Source organism: Rhodotorula toruloides, assembly GCF_000320785.1.
Source record: "Rhodotorula toruloides NP11 unplaced genomic scaffold Scaffold21, whole genome shotgun sequence".
NCBI lineage: Eukaryota > Fungi > Basidiomycota > Microbotryomycetes > Sporidiobolales > Sporidiobolaceae > Rhodotorula > Rhodotorula toruloides.
In genome coordinates this window covers 325,122-341,977 of record NW_015622981.1, presented here as the reverse complement: position 1 = coordinate 341,977, position 16,856 = coordinate 325,122, and the positions used below count along the sequence as shown (strand labels likewise).

The following is a 16,856-nucleotide window of genomic DNA, read 5'->3' as shown; positions in this document are numbered from 1 at the left end:
TGTACTGCCTTTCATTCTTCAGTCCCCCTCGCTACTGACTGTCGGACCAACTCCCCCGTCCGCCTCCCTCCTCAAACTCCCTCAAATACCCCTCCACCTTGCCCGCCACCTCCTTGGCGCCCATACTCCTCCCAAACGCATCGACAAACTTGTTCGAGGGGTCCATGAGGTAGAAGAAGATGGAGTGGTCGACGAGGTAGTCGTCCGAGGGGGAGGCGTTCGGTGGGGTGGAGAAGTAGACGCGGCTGTGAGGGTCGAGCGTGTCAGCCTGTGGCTCTACCACTGGTCGAGAGAGCGAGTAGCGCATGTCGCGAGGAGCGAGAGCTTGTGCTCGCACCAACAGCTCGAGAGGAGGAGACGCACTAGGCCTTGCACGTCTTCTTGATGTCTTCGTACGAGCCCGTCAGGCCGACAAGAGAAGGGTGGAAGTCTGTTCGCCATGCAAGCAGCGTCAGTCACCCAGATCCGTCTAAGGATTGCGAAGTCCGAGCATCAAGCCCGAGTTCCTGCACAATCCGCTCGAGGGAGGATAACCGACACGCACCCTTGACGTAGGTCTTGACGGCCTTGACGTCGTCTCGTGCCGGGTCGCAGGTGATAAAGACGGGGAGGATGTCAATGTTGTGGGATTTGGCTGCGAGAACACGATGGTCAGCGGGAGTACGGGGGTAGAGGGAGCACATGGACGCACAGATCGAGTCGACTACTGCGGTCATCTTGTCGAGCTCTTCGGGGCAGATGTCGGGGCAGTTTGTGAATCCGAACTGCGCGAGAACGCCAGATCAGCCTTCTTCCCCTCAACGAACGATCGCCGGCACTCACGTAAACCAAGCTCCACTTCCCGAGCATGTCCTGGTCGGTCCACTCCTTTCCATCCTGGTTCGTGAGCTTGAACGGGCCCCCGATCTTTGGCCTCCCGACCCGTGCCGCCGCGTTCTCCTGCCTCTTGCGCTCCTGGACCTTCTGCTTCTCGCTCTGGAAGTAGAAGTAGAGTCCTACGCCTGTCGCGACGAAGAGTGCGCCGGCTTTGAGCGTGAAGGGCTGCAGATGGGCGATGACGGAGGGTTAGCGGACTTGGAGGAGGTTGTGGAGGAGCGAGGACGCACCCCTCCGCGCTGCCTGTTCTGATACTGGTCCGAGGATGGGTTGGGTGCAGATGGGCCCTGGTTCGCTTCAGGCTGAGTCGAGTAGCGGTGTCGTTGAGCGAGTGGTAGAGCGGGTGGGATGGAGCGGATGGGAGGGCGTGCGAGTGAGCGTGCGAGTGGGTTGGCTGTCCGTGCGAGCATTGCAGCGTGGTAATGCTCTTGTAATGGTCAATAGCGAGCTGTAGAGAGTGCCAAAGCGTCGTCGTCGGGTGGTGGTGGAGCGCATCGAGCACGGCCAAGTCCTGCTCACACTCCATCAGCTCACCTGCTCAACACACCCGCTGGTCCAGTCAGGCAGTGCTACACAGGGTTGCACTCGCAGGAGACGCACCTCCCGCCCACTCAAAGCCGCGCTCGAATCGGTCCACTCGTTCCCGAACTCTCGTCTCCTCTCCTCGCTCAACTCGCACTCGACCCACACCACACGCCTCAGGAGCAATGGCAGACACGGCAGCCTCATCCGACGCAGGCAAGAAGGGCGCGTCGACCCTCTCCGTCTCGGCTCCCACCTTCGTCCCCTCGTCAAAGCCAGGGTCGTCGGCCATCCCCATCGAGAAACCCCCGGCGCCGAAACCCTCGCGCAAGCGACCTGCGCCCGGCAGTCCTCCTCTCAACCCGACGATGGTCCCCACCGCGCCGAAAGCGCCAAAGACCAACGCCGACAAGGACTCGACGCGCAGGCTGATCGTCGTCCTCGAGCAGGCGTGCCTCGAGACGTACAAGCACAGCGCGCCTGCGGGCGCGAGGGGCGGCAAGGGAGAGGAGAAGTACAGCTTGTTGAACTGCGACGACCACCAGGGCGTGTTGGCAAAGATGGGCAGGGACATTGCGCACGCCAGGCCAGACATCACCCACCAAGTGCGCGCGCGCGAGCACTTGTTACCATTCGATGCGCTCGTGCTGACACCACGTTCCGCCGCAGTGCCTCTTGACCCTCCTCGACTCGCCGCTCAATAAGGCCGGCAGGCTGCAAGTCTACATCCACACGGCCAAGGGTGTTCTGATCGAAGTCAACCCGGCCGTCCGCATTCCCCGAACGTTCAAGCGATTCGGTGGACTCATGGGTGCGTTGGTCCCGACTCGAGAGGCGTGCGAGTGCCGGCTGACGACTTGCGCGTCTCGAGCGCAGTCCAACTCTTGCACCGGCTGTCGATCCGGTCCATCAATGGCTCGGAAAAGCTGCTCAAGGTCATCAAGGTGCGCTAGCCGTGCTCAAACTGCTCCACACGACGCCGGCTGACTCACTCGTCGCACACAGAACCCCATCACCGACCACCTCCCCTCCCAGTGCCACAAGATCAGTACGTCGCCTCGCTTACCCTTTTCACTCACAAGTTTCAATGCTAACGAGCAACTTGCAACCCACAGCCCTTTCGTTCGACGCCAAGCCCGTCCGCCTGCGGGATTACCTCCCCACGATCCCCGAGACGCACTCGATCTGCGTGTTTGTCGGTGCGATGGCTCATGGGTGCGTCGGCGCTTTCAGCTTCAGCCTCAACCGCGTCGATCAGACACGGGTGGCTGATGTTTTCGATGTGCTAACTTGCGCAGACCCGACAACTTTGCCGACCATCTCGTTGACGAGAAGATTGCTATCTCGGAGTACTCGCTCAGCGCGAGTGTCGCATGCGGAAAGGTGTGTACTCTTCTCGCACATCCTGCTCGTCTCGCTCCTGCTGATCGCCTTTTCGTTCTGCCAGTTCTGCTGCGCGACAGAAGACCTCTTCGGCATCCTCTGAAGGCCTCTCTTTCGTTCTCGCCATCTTGGGTTCTGCTTCTACGTTCCTCTCGGCTCCCTCACGCCCTCTCGCTCACTCGCTCAACTCGCATCCCGCCTCTCGCATTCGCAAATACCCCCGTCGACTTCCCCTGCTCTCTTCTCACTCTCTCCTCCTCGTCCTCCCTCTCGCCCCGCCTATCTCGTTTCCGTCTCCTCTCTGCGTCTGTTCCGTTTCTGCATAGTACCTATCGATTCAACCGTTGTCGTCCATTAGTCCCACACCCTCGTCCCTCCCTCGCCCGCGACTCTCGCTCGCCTGCCTCAACGGCTGTGTAACGTGTTTCCCAATCATCGCCGACTCTCGAGCGAGTCGTTGTAAAGCGTATGAGAGCATTTGAGCGTTGGCCCGCGTCGCCCGCAGCTCCCCTTTCTTCTCGCTCGCCAACATTCCTCACGCTCTCTTGTTCACACCTCGCCTCTCTGCGGGCTCTTCTGGCTCACCAGCACGAGGCTCGACACTAGACACGCACACACAGCTTCACCAATCCGCTCGCGAACGAACGAACGAGCCCGCTCAGTCCGCCGCCGTCCTTGTTCGCCCGGCCCACCGACACTCGTTTCGCCCTCACAACACCCTCAGCGACTTCGTGCAGGCCACGAGCGCATCCACAGACACACCCTACGCGTCTCACACTCGCTACTCGGCGCTCAAACGGCCTGAGGACAGCGCGTCAACTCCCCTCGTTCAACCCGCCTCATCGCACACACACCCCTCCGCACCTCGCATCGTCAAGCACGCCGACACTCCCCAGACGCGCAAAATGAAGTCCTGGACCCTCTCGACCGTCGTCGTCCCGCTGCTCGTGCTGTCGACCGCGGTAGCAGCGACGTCCGCTCAACACTCGGTGCGCGGACTCGCTCCGCACGCAGGCATGGCACAGGTCGTGCGTAAGAGGCAGGGAGGGTTGCTTGGAGGCTTGTTGGGCGGTGGAAATGAGGCGACGAGCGCGGGGCCTAGTCTGGCTGCGCCTGCGACGACCGCTGCGGCGGGAGACGCGACGAGTAGGGCTGTCATCGGAGGACAGCAAACGTCGAGTGCTGCTGCTGCCTTGCCGACGAGTGCGGAGACTCCTGCGGCCGTGACGACCACCACGCCGGCTGCCGCGACGCAGCCGACGACGGCGGCCAGTCAGCCGGTCGCGCAGACTTCCGAGTCGTCCTCCGCTGAGACGACGCTCGCCACAACCTCGGCTTCGTCCGCCGTCAAGAGCTCGGTGGCGACCTCTGCGCGCTCGGCCACGACCGTCACGTCCGTCTCGTCGCTCTCGTCCAACTCGCTCTCAGCCTCGTCGAGCGGCAGCGCCTCTTCGTCCTCCGCCTCGTCCTCTGCCTCCGCCGCCTCCGAGTCGTCCAAGAGCAGCAGCGGCGGGATCTCCAAGATGGTGCTGATCCCCATTATCGTTGTCGCCTCGGTCGTCGCAGGTTGCCTCGCCATCTGGACCGTCATCCGCAAGACGGCCCTCTCCCCCTCGAGGCGCTTCAACAAACGTCTCGCCGAGGTCGACTTCGTCGCTGAACCGACCGACCCGGACCTCCTCCCTGGACACGGCAGGAACGCGAGTCAGATGAGCGGACCTGGTGCGGGCGGACAGGGTGGGTTCGGTGGGCAGCCGCATCCCGCGATGGCGGGTGCGTATGCGCCGAGTCTCGCGAGGAGCGACAGTGGGAAGGACTCGCTGAGGGGTGGAGTCGCGATGAGCGAGTCGTGAGTCTCGGCACTTCCTCTTCGTCGCTTGTTACGGGTCGTCCTGCAGCGGCGGATGGGCGTGACATGGAAGCTCGGGGAAACGGTCCTGACTCCATTCGCTTGGCAGCATGCACAACCTCCCGAGCATCCCCTACGTCCAGCAGCCTTACTACGGTGCCCCTGCACCCTACGCCAACTCTCAGCGTACGTCTCGCTCGCTCTCTCGCTTTCGCCTTCCGCTGACCCTCACTACGCTTCCCGCAGCCGGCTACCCGTCCGAGCAAGCGCTCTACTACCAAGACCTCCAGCGCGCCGGCTCCGTCGCCTCGTTCCGCTCGCCGGCCTCGCCTGCTCCCACACCAGCCATGCCGCTCCCGTCCGGCCTCAACCGCATGCCGACGATGCAGTCGCACCAGCCGCCCGTGTACGACTATGCTGCGCAGGCTCGCGCGCAGAGTAGGAACGACATGCGGTACTGAGCCCTCCCTCGCCTCGCTTCGCCCTTAACGACCGCCTCCGATACCCCTCTTCCCCTTTTCTCGCTTCGACTTGTTGTCTTCGTCTTTCATCCACCCTGCGCGCCTCGAATCTCACGGACACTACACCACACTCGCTTGACCCACCCTCTCCCAAGATCCGACCTCGTGCCGTGCCGCGCCAGCAGACACTTCTCTTCCTTTCTCTCCCTTGTAACCAGTTGTCTTTCGCTTCTACCGCGCTTGAACCCCTTTGAGTAGACGTTGCGAGTCGAGGGCCGCTGCGCTGGTTCGCGGCGGCCTCTTCGGAGGACTGCAGCTCTCGCTTTTTTCGCTTCTCGCGCCTGCAGCGTACTGAGAGAGATCCTTCGAGACGTCACAACGAGTATGCAGTGCAAAGCTACGAATGACTAATGACTGACAACCCAAACCCCGTCTGAGAAGGTCGATCTCGTCCCCTTGTCCTCACGCGAACAAAGCCACAATCCCCTCCGCCTCGTCCCCCGCCTCGCTCCTCAAGTACGACATCGCCTTCTCCGCCATCCCCTCCCACTCTTCCTCCCTGTCGCGCATCTCCCGCTTCCAGTACGCAAGCACGACAGCCGTCGCGACGAGCTTGTCCTTCCCCTCCTTGTCCTTCGAGGCGGGCGGGAGTTTCGCGAGCAGCTCGTCGAGAGAAGTGGAAGGCGCGCAGAGCGCGAGTACTGCAGGGTCGAACGAGCCGTCGAAGGACTGGTGGCGAGCGATAGCGTCGAGCGGGTCCGACGGGGCGGCAGTGGGCTCGGGTTGCTCTGGCGAGTGAGCGTCCTGGTTAAAGAGACCGCCGGGAGGGACGGGAGGCGCGCCGCCGACCATGACGGGCGCAGCTGGCACGGCATGTGCGAGCGACATGGACTGCATTGCGTCTGTCGGCGGAGGAGCGGACGACCCGAACGGCGAAGCGCTCTTGACGGCCTTCATCATACGCCCGAAGCGCGTTTGAGCCTGCGCCGGCGCAGGGGCGAAGACGATAGGTGCGGCGCTCGCAGGCGCAGGCGCAGGAGGAGGAGCCGGGATCGCTGCGAAGGTCGACATCGGCGCTGCCATCCTACTGCGACGCAAGTGCGGGCCTGGTGGTCCTCCTCCGTGGCCGAACGCGACTGCTCCACCGTAGGGTGGCGAATCGTAGATGATCTGGTACTGCGTCGCTTTGCGCGGCTTGTCCGTCTCCGACTCGTCGACGGCGACAAAGCTAGTCTGCGACGAGGCGAGCGAGTAGGTCTTGCCGAGCCGGACGACGGCGGCTTCGACTGTGCGCTTCGTGAGGTCGAGGTCGTCCTTGACGGTCAAATCGTGCTTGCCGTCCTCAAGGTCCTGGATGAGCTTGCGTGCGGCGATAGTGTGGATCGGAGGCGGGAGGTGTGAGTCGCTCGAGGTGGTAAGCTGCGAGCGGACGACAGGAACAGCCAACTCGAGCTGCTGTCCCGACGCAAGCTCGCCACGGAGGAAGACCGTCTCGGGGAGGTCCTTCGCCGACTTGAGGATGGCGTAGGCGTGCAGGCGCGAGCCAGGGTAGAGCGGTGCGAGGTCGCGCGGGGCTTGCTGGATGCGAGGTCGGGGAGGGAGCTTGACAGGCGGGGCGGGAGGAGCCTTTGATGCGGTTGAGTCGGCGTCGGCGAGAGGGTCGACGGATGAGTCGAAGAGGTTGATCGGCGCCTTGTCTTTGTCCTGCGACGCCTCGCATGCCGGGGCAACCGCCTCGACCAACTCAAAGTCGTCCGCCAGATCCTTCTCCTCCTCCTTCAAGCCAAAGTCCAGCCTAGCATTGACGATCGGCGGCGTCCTCGCAGCCTTCAACAACCTTGCCGTCTTCCCCGTGAAACTCTCGCCGTCAACGACATACTGCGCGATCCCACCTCCGTGTCTCGCGATCGACTCGCACATAGCTGTGGATGCGTCGTTCCCGATGCCCAGGACGAAGCAACGGACGGGCTTGTCAGGCGTGCCCGAAGCGACGGCCGACTGGACGCTGTTGATCACGCCGTCGAGGTCCCAGGCGTCGCCGTCGGTGAGGACGAAGACGGAGGTCGGTTTCGACGTGGTGCGCGATTGGAAGACAAAGTCGAGCGCTTTGCCGGTCTCGGTACCGCCGAGATTGGCTTCGAGCGAGTCGACGTGCTTTGTAGCGGTGTCGAGCGTGGACTGTGCGGAGAGCCGTTAGTCAAGCTTGGTGGAGGAAGAAGGCCGATGCGCGCACCTGGTTGTACGGCTGACTGCTAGGCCAGAGCGACTCCACGGAGCTCCCAAACGACGCAATGTTGAAGCTCGTCCCCGTCGACGGCAGCGAGCGCAACAGCACAACCAGCGCCTTCCTCGCCATCCCGATCCTTCCCTCTCCTTCGCTCCAAGCGCCCATACTTCCCGAGCGGTCGACAAGGAAGATGTATTCCTGTCCTTCGACTTCGGGGAGCTTGAAGCGCGGGACGAGGGTGAGTGAGACGGCGGCGGATTGGGCGGTTGGGTCGAGTTCGGCGACGCAGCGGGGTTGGTCGAGCCCCGAGGCGTGGATGGTTAGGACGATGTCCTTTTCGAGTGTTGTGGAGGTGCTGAAGGTGACGCGGGCGTAGTTGCCGATTGAGAGGTCTTTGGCGTGCGGGAGCGACGGGCCGGGTCCAAGTTCGAGCGATACGGGGTGCGAGGGGCTCGCGACTTTCGTGATTGCGGACGTCGCCTCGATGTCTGCCGAGAACTCGAAGGCGGTCTTCGCAGACGACGGGACGTGCGCTCCGCCGAAGAGCGGCTGCTGGCCGTACCGCTGGCCGACGATGGCGGGGACGTGGAAGCGGATCGAGTCGCTCGTGTCGCCCTCCGTCAGCTCCATGACGTATGTGAGCTCAATCTTGACCGTCTCCTTCGGGAGAACGTTGCCGACGGAGCAGACGAACGCTGCGGACACTCCAAGCGAGGGTCAGTCGTGCACTGCAGAACGTACGATTAAGGTACGCACAGTCGGGAGACGCCTGCTCGGTCAAGCTCGCCAACTTGTCCTCCTTGACGGCGTCGTCATACGTGACTCGCGCCTCCTGCTTCTCCTGCACAACGCCAATAACCCTCGTCCCGTCCTGCTTGACCATCACGAACCCGCAAACGGCCGAGCGAGCGGGCACAGGGAACATGTAAGAGCACGAGAGGGTCGAGGTCGAGTCGTTGTGGTAGGTTTGGGTGAGTTGGACGCGGGCAGAGAGGTCGACGAGGGTGGCTTTGGCGGTCACGCGCTCGAGGTCGACGGTGTGAGGTGCGCCGTCGATGTAGTAGACGAGGCCGTGCATTGTGAGTGTTGTCGAGGTGTGAGAGGGAGGAAGGAGAGCGTTGGAGAGGTGTGAAGCTGCGGGACTTGGTTCGGGACGAGGTGGGGAGGACGAAGTCACGGCTCTGTCGCTGGGCGGTTCGGCGGTTGTGGGTGATTTGTACGGTGTTGCTGAGTGAGTCTGGAGTGTGGTGAGCGTGTCAGCGAGTCGTGCGATGCGAGTTCGAGTGAGAGGAAGGAGGCGAAGAGGTGAGCGGGGCTGTGCAGCCTCGTCGCAAACTGATCAAGACGTCGCACGCTCCTCTCGCTCACTCGTGCGCTCTGACTGGTATCCTGAGGCTCACAGAGGGCCTGACAGGACCCGCTGGAACGGTCGAACCGCTTCGAAGCGAAGAGGATGACTCCCACGACCGCCCACTCGTCCTCCGCGAACACCCTCGCACCCTGACAACCGCTCAACTCCTCCTCACACCGCGCGCAACTCGCTTCCATCGTCTCGACGGGCGGCTCCAAGGCGGCTACGACACCGGTTCACGGCCGAGCAAAGCGACCGATCGACCCGCTTCCCCCGCTTCCAAGGGAATCTCTCCCGCGTGGACCTTTTGCTCTTTTCTCCTCCCTCCGCCCGCTTGCTTCCCCTCTTCCTTCCCCTGCTATCGCCCGCACTCGGAATGGCTGCCATCACAACCGGACTCGGGTCGCGCCTCGTCTCGACCGACACTCAGGCAAAGGCGTTCCAGGAACTGCCTGTTATCTCGCTCGCGAGGTTGGCCTCGACGGATCCTGCGGAGCGCAAGGCGCTCGCTGCAGAGGTGTGTAGCCAGTCGCTTCTGCTCTGCCAACCTGCGAGCTCATCTTCGTTCCGCAACAGATTCAGGATGTCGGTCCCACTTGTTCTTCCGTTCGACCCGCTCTTCGCAGGACTCACGCTCCGCTCACAGGCCGCCATCAACTCTGGCTTCTTCTACATCTCAGACCATGGTGTCCCGCAATCCGTCATCGACGGGGTCTTCGAGTTCGTCCCGCTCCCCGCTCCCTTTCTCGAAGGTGCGCTGCTGATAGGTTTGGCACGCAGACAGGCAAAAGAGTTCTTTGCGCTCCCGGCGGAGAAGAAGATGGAGATGGACATGCACAACTCACCCGCCTTCAAGGGCTACCAGCGTTCGTCCACCCTTTCCTCCCTCCTCCCCCTTCACGCCGCTCACGCTCGGTGACGCAGCCCTGAAAGGCGAGAACGTCGACCCGGCGAACCGTGGAGACGTGCACGAGGCATGGGACATGGGCGACGATTCGCAGGTTATGCGCGAGGGGAAGAAGAATGGGAACCAGTGGCCTTCGCCTACGGACTTGCCCGAGTTTCAGGCAAAGTTGCAGCGGGCTTGGTGCGTTCCCTCCTCCCTCCTCTCGGCACTAGATCCCAGGCTGACGGGCCGTAAGCGGGTAGGGACGAGATCATGGCGCTAGGCAAACGCCTCTTCCCGCTCTTCGCGCTCGCGCTCGACCTCCCCGAAGACTACTTTGCCGACAAGCTCAAGAACCCGGGCTCGACGATGCGGATCTTGCATTACCCGCCGCAGTTTGGGCCGATGGACTCGAAGGAGATCGGGATCGGGGCGCATTCGGGTGCGTCGAGTGGGTGTTCGTGTGCGTGAAGGAGACGCTGATCGTTGCGCGACGCAGACTACGAGTGCTTCACCCTCCTCCTCCAGCACGGGGACGTCCAAGCTCTCCAGGTCCTCAACGGCGCAGGAGAATGGGTCGAAGCGCCTCCCAAGCCGGGCACATTCGTCCTCAACATCGGCGACCAATTGCAGTTGCTCTCCAACTCGATCTTCAAATCGACCATCCACCGCGCGATCAACCGCAGCGGCGTCGAGCGCATGTCGAGCCCGTTCTTCTTTGGGCTGGACTACGATGCGGTGCTGGAGGTGCTGCCGAGTTGTGTGAGTGACGAGAGGCCGGCGTTGTATGAGCCTATCAAGGCGGGCGATTACGTGGAGAAGAGGCTTGCGGAGACGTATGTGTAGCGAAGGGGCGATGCGAGGCGTTCGGCCAAGCGGGAGAACAAGCGAGGTGTGCGCAGAGAGGGACGTTGAAAGCGGATGCATTGCGGAGAGAGGGGTGTGAAGTCCAGTCTAACCGGGTCCGACCTGCACAAGCACAAGGATGAGCAGCCGCAGCGAGAGAGAAAGCGCGACCAGGACGCACCTTGGGGATGTCGTAGTGCTCCGACATGTTCTCGAGCTTCTCGTTGAACTCGGCGACGCGCTCCTTGTGCGACTTGGCAGCAGCCTTCGCAGCCTTCTCGAGGAGCTGTGCGGACGGGAAGCGATCTAGTCAGCCTCGCTCGTAGGAAGAGGGAGGGCAAGGCCGGGACGCACCCGCTTGCGCTGGACCTCCTCGAACCGCCTCTGAGCCTCTGTCTTGCCCACACCCGTCGAAGAGCCCGCCGCGCCGCTCGACAACTCGCCAGCCTCGTCTCTCCCGCTGCCCTCGCTCCCTCCTCCGCCCGACAAGACGGCCTCGTCCTCCTGGCGGACCTTCTTGCTCGAGCTCGACTTTTTCTTCTTCTTCTTGCTGTGCGCCCACCGCCATACCCAGTCAGCGCGATGGAGACGGCGATTTGGACGAGGCGGGACTTGGGCGACTCACTCGGCGCCCCCGCTGCTGCTGCCCTTGAGCTTGAGTGCTCCGCCTGGTTTGTGCTGGTAGTCTGACGCTGGCATGCGAGACTGTCGCTGTGCTTGGGCGCGAGGCCCGTGAGGAGGGAAGCAAGTCCTGCTCAGCAGTGATGGAGGTCGTGTCTCTTGCGTCGCGCCCGGATTTTTTCATTCGACGCGGTCATTGTGTGTGAGAGTGAGCTTGATTTACTGCAGTACACGGCGTCGAGCCAGACGGGTGTCGAGTAGGAACCGGCCACTTCGCTCCCCTCCGAACCCGAACGGCTTGCCCTCACTCTCTCTCGCTCGCTCTCTCTCCATCGCAGAACTCGCCAAACATGCTCGCACGCACAACACGAAACGCAGCACGCTCACTCGCACACGCTCACCGCGCACCACCAGCAGCAGTAGCACGGTACGCTCTCCTCGCGACGGAACCCCTCGTTTCACGCCCCTCGCACCTAACCCGCGGAAATCGACTCGCAACCTACTCTCGCTGACACCGCACACGGCACACGCACGCAGATGCTTCTCGTCCTACATCGAGAGCGAGAACCCCGTCTCGCTGTACTCGCTCACGGAGGAGGAGCGCATGCTCAAGGACGTCGGTGCGTGCAGAACATCGGGCTGCCGCTCGCGACCTTGGTCTCCGAGGCTGACTCGAGGAGCGCGCGCAGTCAAGAAGTTTGCGGACGAGGTCGTCGCGCCAAAGGTTATCGAGATGGACGAGAACGAGAAGATGGACCCCGAGATCATCAAGGGCCTCTTTGAGCAGGGCGTACGTGCACCCGTTCGTTCGCTCTCCACTGTAGGAGACGAGCGCTGACCGGGAGAGCGGCGGCAGCTGATGGGCATCGAGACGGACCCGGACCACGGCGGCGCCGGCGCGTCGTTCACCTCGGCGATCCTGGTCATCGAGGAGCTCGCCAAGATTGACGCCTCCGTCTCGGTCTGCTGCGACGTCCACAACACGCTCGTCAACACCGTCTTCCGCAAGTACGCCAGCCAGGCACTCAAGGACAAGTATCTCCCCCAGCTTTCCGAAGGCAAGGTGCGTGGCGCTTCGCTCGTCGTTTTCCTCCCTCAGAAGCATCATACTGAAGCTTGAGTGTCCTCGCAGCTCGGCTCGTTCTGCTTGTCTGAGCCGGCATCCGGATCGGACGCGTTTGCGCTCAAGACGACGGCCAAGAAGAGCGAAGACGGCTCGTACTACACCCTCAGCGGCTCAAAGATGTGGATCACCAACTCGGCAGAGGCAGAGGTCTTCCTCGTACGTTCGGGTCTCGCTTTCTTATGAGCGAACTCGGGCTGACTGGATCTTGCGGATCGACGCAGGTCTTTGCGACGCTTGACCCGAGCAAAGGATACAAGGGCATCTCGTGCTTCGTCGTTGAGAAGGACATGGGCGTCGAGATCGCCAAGAAGGAGAAGAAGGTGCGTTACCGTCCCACTTCGCTCAGGCGAGGTCTGGTCGCTAACTTCTGCTCCGCTTCACACAGCTCGGTATCCGCGCGTCGTCCACCTGCACGCTCAACTTTGACGAGGTCAAGGTCCCGGCGGAGAACTTGCTCGGCGAGGAGGGTCTCGGCTACAAGTGCGTCCGCTCCCTCTCCCACCCTTTCTCGGACGCTCACTCCGTTCGCCGACGCAGGTACGCCATCGAGATCCTGAACGAGGGACGTGTCGGTATCGCCGCGCAGATGGTCGGTATCGCGCAGGGCGCGTTCGACAAGGCTGTTCCCCCGACGTTTGAGCGGAAGCAGTTCGGACAGCCTGTCGGCCACGTACGTCCCGCACATTCATGCCATCCAATATAGCGCTCGCTGACGCTCAGGACGCCGCACAGTTCCAAGGCATGCAGATGCAGTTCGCCAAGATCGCCACCGAGATCGAAGCGGCCCGCTTGCTGACCTACAACGCTGCGCGCCTCAAGGAGCAAGGACACAACTTTACAAAGCAGGCGGCGATGGCCAAGTGGTATTCGTCGGTTGTGGCGGAGAAGGCGGCGAGTCAGGCGATCGAGTGGGCGGGTGGACTTGGGTTCACGCGGTGCGTTCGCGCGTTTGTTCTTCGCTTCTCTTGACCGATCACTGACTTGTGCATGTGTCATCTTGCAGCGAGGTCGGCATCGAAAAGTACCTGCGCGACTCGAAGAGTGCGTCCGCTCTCCCACCTCGTCCTCTGCTTCACTAACGTCCAACGTCATTCCCGCAGTCGGCGCAATCTACGAAGGAACCTCCAACATCCAGCTCATCACCATCGGCAAGCTCCTCACCAAGGAGTACTCGTAAGCCTCTCGACAAGGGGCTGAGGGCGATTCGATATACCTGTAGAAAGAGCCGCCCCTCGCCCTCGGCATGCGATCCTCGCCGGCTTGAGATTGATCTGCAAGATGTTTGTGTCGTCTCTTGATAGGGGTGGCGGACGGCGAGAGTGCGGGTGTGCGCGGCTGGACGTTGGCGAGGAGGTTTGGGAAGGTCGTCTCGTTTGCTCGCTTTGCCTCCATCCGCTCCATTCGACAGCTCCGCCCGTTGGAGAGCGTGAGCACAATCAACTGTGCTTTGCGCTTTTGAGTACAGGCTGTTCCGCCGACCCCTCTCGTCGTAGGAGTTGCAGCGTCCCAGTCCTCTCAGCCCGACCGCTCGCTTCACAACGACATTCATGCTACAAGCTGGATCGCGACTCGGACAGAGTTGGCTCCAGGACGAGCAGGACGGCACCAAGCCAACACGAATCGACGAAGGACGCGCTCGACAGGCCGCAGCCGCCTCGACGCATCTCTCCTCCATCCGCTGGCTACCACTCCTTCGCACCGGCTTCGTTCGCCCGCTGAACCGCCTCGCGTTGTTCTCCTCGTCCTACACTACCGCTACACCCGCCGAAAGGCCAGCTGGTGCGGCGCGCGCGACGCTCGCCGGACGTGTCCTCCCCTGCCTCCATCTTCGCTTCCTCCTCCGCTCACAGCGCGTGGACGGCATTCTAGTCTCTTGCTCGTACTCCTGATCGCTCGCACTGCTCAGGCTGTCCCGGGACACACCGAAGGTGGACCAAGCTCAGTCGCATCGCTCATCAGTTGCAACACGAGCCTCCTCCTGCTCGCTCTTCTCACACGCGCCTCGAACGAACGATGAGCAGCGACAAGGACAGCATCGACACTTACGGCGACGAGGAGCAGCTTGTCCGTCACGCTGGGCGTAGCTGGGACGACTCGCCGTGAGCCGAGGGACACCGTGTCGCTTCCGCTCCGTCAACTCAAGGGAAACCCAGCAAGAGTACGCCTAAATCACCGAGTCCGCCTACACCGGAGGGTTCAACACCCCTCCAACCTTATGCCGCTGCGGGTGCCCTCCGTTGCCTACTTCTGCTTGCACGGTTTCTGGGGATCCTGCCTGCCGGGCGGTTCTCTGGTTCCGCGTCGCTTGTCGGAGGGCAGGGAGTTTGGCTGAGATCATACCGTCTGAACTTGTTGCCTTGAGAGGCGCGAAAGGATGCGGATCCTCTGGCTTCGTGCCGTTTCGACCCTCTGCCCTTCCTCTCCTCTCTTCGCTGAGCGAGAACGAACTGACTCGGTGCTGGCTCGTTGGAACGTCCAAAGGCTTCCTTCGGCTACAAACAGGTGGCGTTCCCCATGCCTCTCGCGCTCAGCGTCCTCGAGCTGACCTCTTTCTCCTCGCAGATCCTCCATCGCACATGGCACCAATTCGAGGCGTTCATGGCCGGCTTTGGCTCACTCTACGTCGTCGGCGGCGCTCGCCTCCTCTACTCGTACGGCCTGTACAACGGCGGACCTGTCGCCCTCTGGACGTCGATGCTCGTGACGGTTGTCTTCATGACTATCACGGCGGCCTCGCTGTCCGAGATCTGCTCGTCCATCCCGCTTAGCGGCTCGATCTACGTCTGGGCAGCCGAGGCCGGCGGCAGGAAATACGGCCGCTTCTTCGGGTTCATCGTGTGAGTGTTCGCGCATTCCTCCGAGTTGGAAACGTCGAACCTGACCTGTCACGTTCACAGCGCCTATTGGTCGTCGACAGCCTGGACGTCGTTTGTCGCGAGCAACACGCAGGGCACGACCAATTTCATGCTCACCGAGCTCGCCGTCTTCAACGCCTACTTCCCCGGCGGCGGCCTCGACAGCTCGAACGTCAAGTTCCGCGCCGTGCAGTGGATCGTCTCGGAGGCGTTCCTCCTCATCGCCATCCTCTCGAACCTCCTCTCGCCGCGCCGCTTCGCCTGGATCTTCAAGGCCTCGGCACTCATCATCGCCGTCGATTTCCTCCTCACCGTCATCTGGCTCCCCGTAGGCGTCAGCAAGACGTACGGCTTCCAGAGCGCCAAGTGGGTCTTCACCGAGTACTACAACGGCTCCGGCGCGCCCGACGTCTGGAACTTCATGCTCGTGTACCTCTCGACCTCGGGCGTCTTGACTGGCTTCGACGCCTCCGGTGCGTTGCGGCCGCCCTTCGATCCAGTATCTCGAGCTGACCCTCGCTCTCGCAGGCCACATCGCGGAGGAGACGAAGAACGCGTCGGTCGCCTCGGCGCGGGGGATGTTCTGGTCCTGCGTCGTCTCGGGCCTGCTCGCCTTTCCCCTCCTGATCCTCTTCCTCTTCTGCTCGCCCTCGCTCGACACGCTCTTCACCATCGCGACCCCTCAGCCCTTCGTCATCATCTACCAGCTCGCGCTCGGCAAGGGCGGTCAGATGGTCATGACGCTCGTCGCCATCTTTGGACTCTTGATCAACACCTCGCTCGCCGTGACGGCCGCCTCGCGCCTGATTTTCGCGATCGCGCGCGACGGCATCTTGCCCGGCTCGTCGTGGATCGGCAAAGTCGACAAGAACGGGCAGCCGAAGAATGCGATCATCTTTATCGGCGTCGTCGCGGCTCTCTTGTTGTGCACGATCATCCCCTCGTCCGTCGCGTTCACCTCGCTCATCAGCTGCGGAGCACTGCCGACTATCGCCGCGTACGCGCTCATCCCGACTCTACGCCTCATCTTCACCCGCCACGAGTTTGCCAACGCCAAGTGGTCGACCGGACGCCTCGCCATTCCGTTCTGCATCATCGCCGCAATCTGGAACAGTGCGTCCCCGTCCTCCTTCTCCCTCGTACCAAGTTGACTCTCTCCGCCGCGCGCAGCCTTCCTCATGGCCGTCCTCCTCTCGCCCCTCGAATTCCCCGTCACAGCCCAAAACTTCAATTTCGCCTGCGCAGTGTTCACATTCGTCACGCTCGCTGGGGCGGTCAGTTGGTGGGTCGTGCCGGAGGACAATTGGCTTTCGAGGAGGGCGGTGGGGAGGATCCTGGATTCGACGGAGGGGAAGGAGGGGAGGGCGCATCCGGCGGATCGTGTGCAGGAGGGACGGGCGGTGGTGGGCGAGCAGGGGAAGAAGGAGAACGAGGTTGAGCAGGCGACGGCGGCCGCTCACTGAGGCGCTTTTCACCCAGTTCCTCCCTCTCTCTCCTCGATCCGAACAAACACCACTCAGTACCCTCTCTATCCTCTCCGTCTCCTCCCGCTAGATTTTTCTTTTCTCTTCACCCTTCGCTTATGTGTCGCGCAATCAAGTCTCTGTTCGTCTGTGTTCTGGACTTTGCCTTTCGCCTTGATCGTGCGCGTGTCTCGCTGAGGAGCGAAGCGATGCAAATAACGTCTCGAAGGCAGCAACAAGGTGAAGGACGCTACGCACGACGAAGAACTCGCTCGCTTCCAAAGCACGGCTTCGCTGGCTGGAACGTGAGGAGAGACCAGATCGTCGCCCTCAGCCGGGAGAACATCGCCACTCGACCCGGGGCCCGACACGCAGTACATAATGCAGGGA

At 62.3% G+C, this 16,856-nt stretch overlaps 8 protein-coding genes across 8 annotated transcripts; 5 read left to right on the top strand and 3 right to left on the bottom strand.

The window, feature by feature from the left end:
• Nucleotides 1-31: 31 nt before the first annotated feature.
• RHTO_03600 (mitochondrial metallochaperone Sco1) lies at nt 32-1,286 on the bottom strand (the record flags this gene model as incomplete). Its single annotated transcript, XM_016417270.1, has 6 exons — nt 32-245; nt 364-430; nt 545-634; nt 692-764; nt 823-1,041; nt 1,107-1,286. 6 exons carry the CDS (start codon nt 1,284-1,286, stop codon nt 32-34), a joined length of 843 nt encoding a protein of 280 aa, XP_016271483.1.
• A 297-nt stretch (nt 1,287-1,583) lies between these two features.
• RHTO_03599 (nucleolar essential protein 1) lies at nt 1,584-2,884 on the top strand (the record flags this gene model as incomplete). The annotated part of the gene is made up of 7 exons (XM_016417269.1): nt 1,584-2,003; nt 2,068-2,209; nt 2,275-2,342; nt 2,404-2,446; nt 2,514-2,613; nt 2,697-2,781; nt 2,846-2,884. 7 exons carry the CDS (start codon nt 1,584-1,586, stop codon nt 2,882-2,884), a joined length of 897 nt encoding a protein of 298 aa, XP_016271482.1.
• Nucleotides 2,885-3,686: 802 nt separating this feature from the next.
• On the top strand, nt 3,687-5,091 carry RHTO_03598 (uncharacterized protein; the record flags this gene model as incomplete). Its single annotated transcript, XM_016417268.1, has 3 exons — nt 3,687-4,630; nt 4,740-4,816; nt 4,877-5,091. The coding sequence occupies 3 exons, from the start codon at nt 3,687-3,689 to the stop codon at nt 5,089-5,091; spliced, it is 1,236 nt and encodes a 411-aa protein (XP_016271481.1).
• A 462-nt stretch (nt 5,092-5,553) lies between these two features.
• Nucleotides 5,554-8,396, bottom strand: RHTO_03597 (von Willebrand domain containing protein; the record flags this gene model as incomplete). Its single annotated transcript, XM_016417267.1, has 3 exons — nt 5,554-7,269; nt 7,325-8,013; nt 8,075-8,396. The coding sequence occupies 3 exons, from the start codon at nt 8,394-8,396 to the stop codon at nt 5,554-5,556; spliced, it is 2,727 nt and encodes a 908-aa protein (XP_016271480.1).
• A 649-nt stretch (nt 8,397-9,045) lies between these two features.
• RHTO_03596 (oxidoreductase,Oxoglutarate/iron-dependent oxygenase family) lies at nt 9,046-10,401 on the top strand (the record flags this gene model as incomplete). The annotated part of the gene is made up of 7 exons (XM_016417266.1): nt 9,046-9,186; nt 9,246-9,254; nt 9,316-9,389; nt 9,450-9,535; nt 9,594-9,756; nt 9,819-9,997; nt 10,055-10,401. The coding sequence occupies 7 exons, from the start codon at nt 9,046-9,048 to the stop codon at nt 10,399-10,401; spliced, it is 999 nt and encodes a 332-aa protein (XP_016271479.1).
• A 108-nt stretch (nt 10,402-10,509) lies between these two features.
• On the bottom strand, nt 10,510-11,100 carry RHTO_03595 (protein of unknown function DUF1754, eukaryotic family protein; the record flags this gene model as incomplete). The annotated part of the gene is made up of 4 exons (XM_016417265.1): nt 10,510-10,524; nt 10,583-10,687; nt 10,756-10,951; nt 11,027-11,100. The coding sequence occupies 4 exons, from the start codon at nt 11,098-11,100 to the stop codon at nt 10,510-10,512; spliced, it is 390 nt and encodes a 129-aa protein (XP_016271478.1).
• A 272-nt stretch (nt 11,101-11,372) lies between these two features.
• RHTO_03594 (short/branched chain acyl-CoA dehydrogenase) lies at nt 11,373-13,325 on the top strand (the record flags this gene model as incomplete). The annotated part of the gene is made up of 11 exons (XM_016417264.1): nt 11,373-11,449; nt 11,560-11,642; nt 11,712-11,812; nt 11,879-12,085; nt 12,155-12,304; nt 12,370-12,468; nt 12,534-12,628; nt 12,686-12,818; nt 12,881-13,083; nt 13,152-13,189; nt 13,249-13,325. The coding sequence occupies 11 exons, from the start codon at nt 11,373-11,375 to the stop codon at nt 13,323-13,325; spliced, it is 1,263 nt and encodes a 420-aa protein (XP_016271477.1).
• An 836-nt stretch (nt 13,326-14,161) lies between these two features.
• RHTO_03593 (amino acid transmembrane transporter) lies at nt 14,162-16,466 on the top strand (the record flags this gene model as incomplete). The annotated part of the gene is made up of 6 exons (XM_016417263.1): nt 14,162-14,212; nt 14,630-14,650; nt 14,711-14,985; nt 15,046-15,476; nt 15,532-16,116; nt 16,174-16,466. 6 exons carry the CDS (start codon nt 14,162-14,164, stop codon nt 16,464-16,466), a joined length of 1,656 nt encoding a protein of 551 aa, XP_016271476.1.
• Nucleotides 16,467-16,856: the final 390 nt, after the last annotated feature.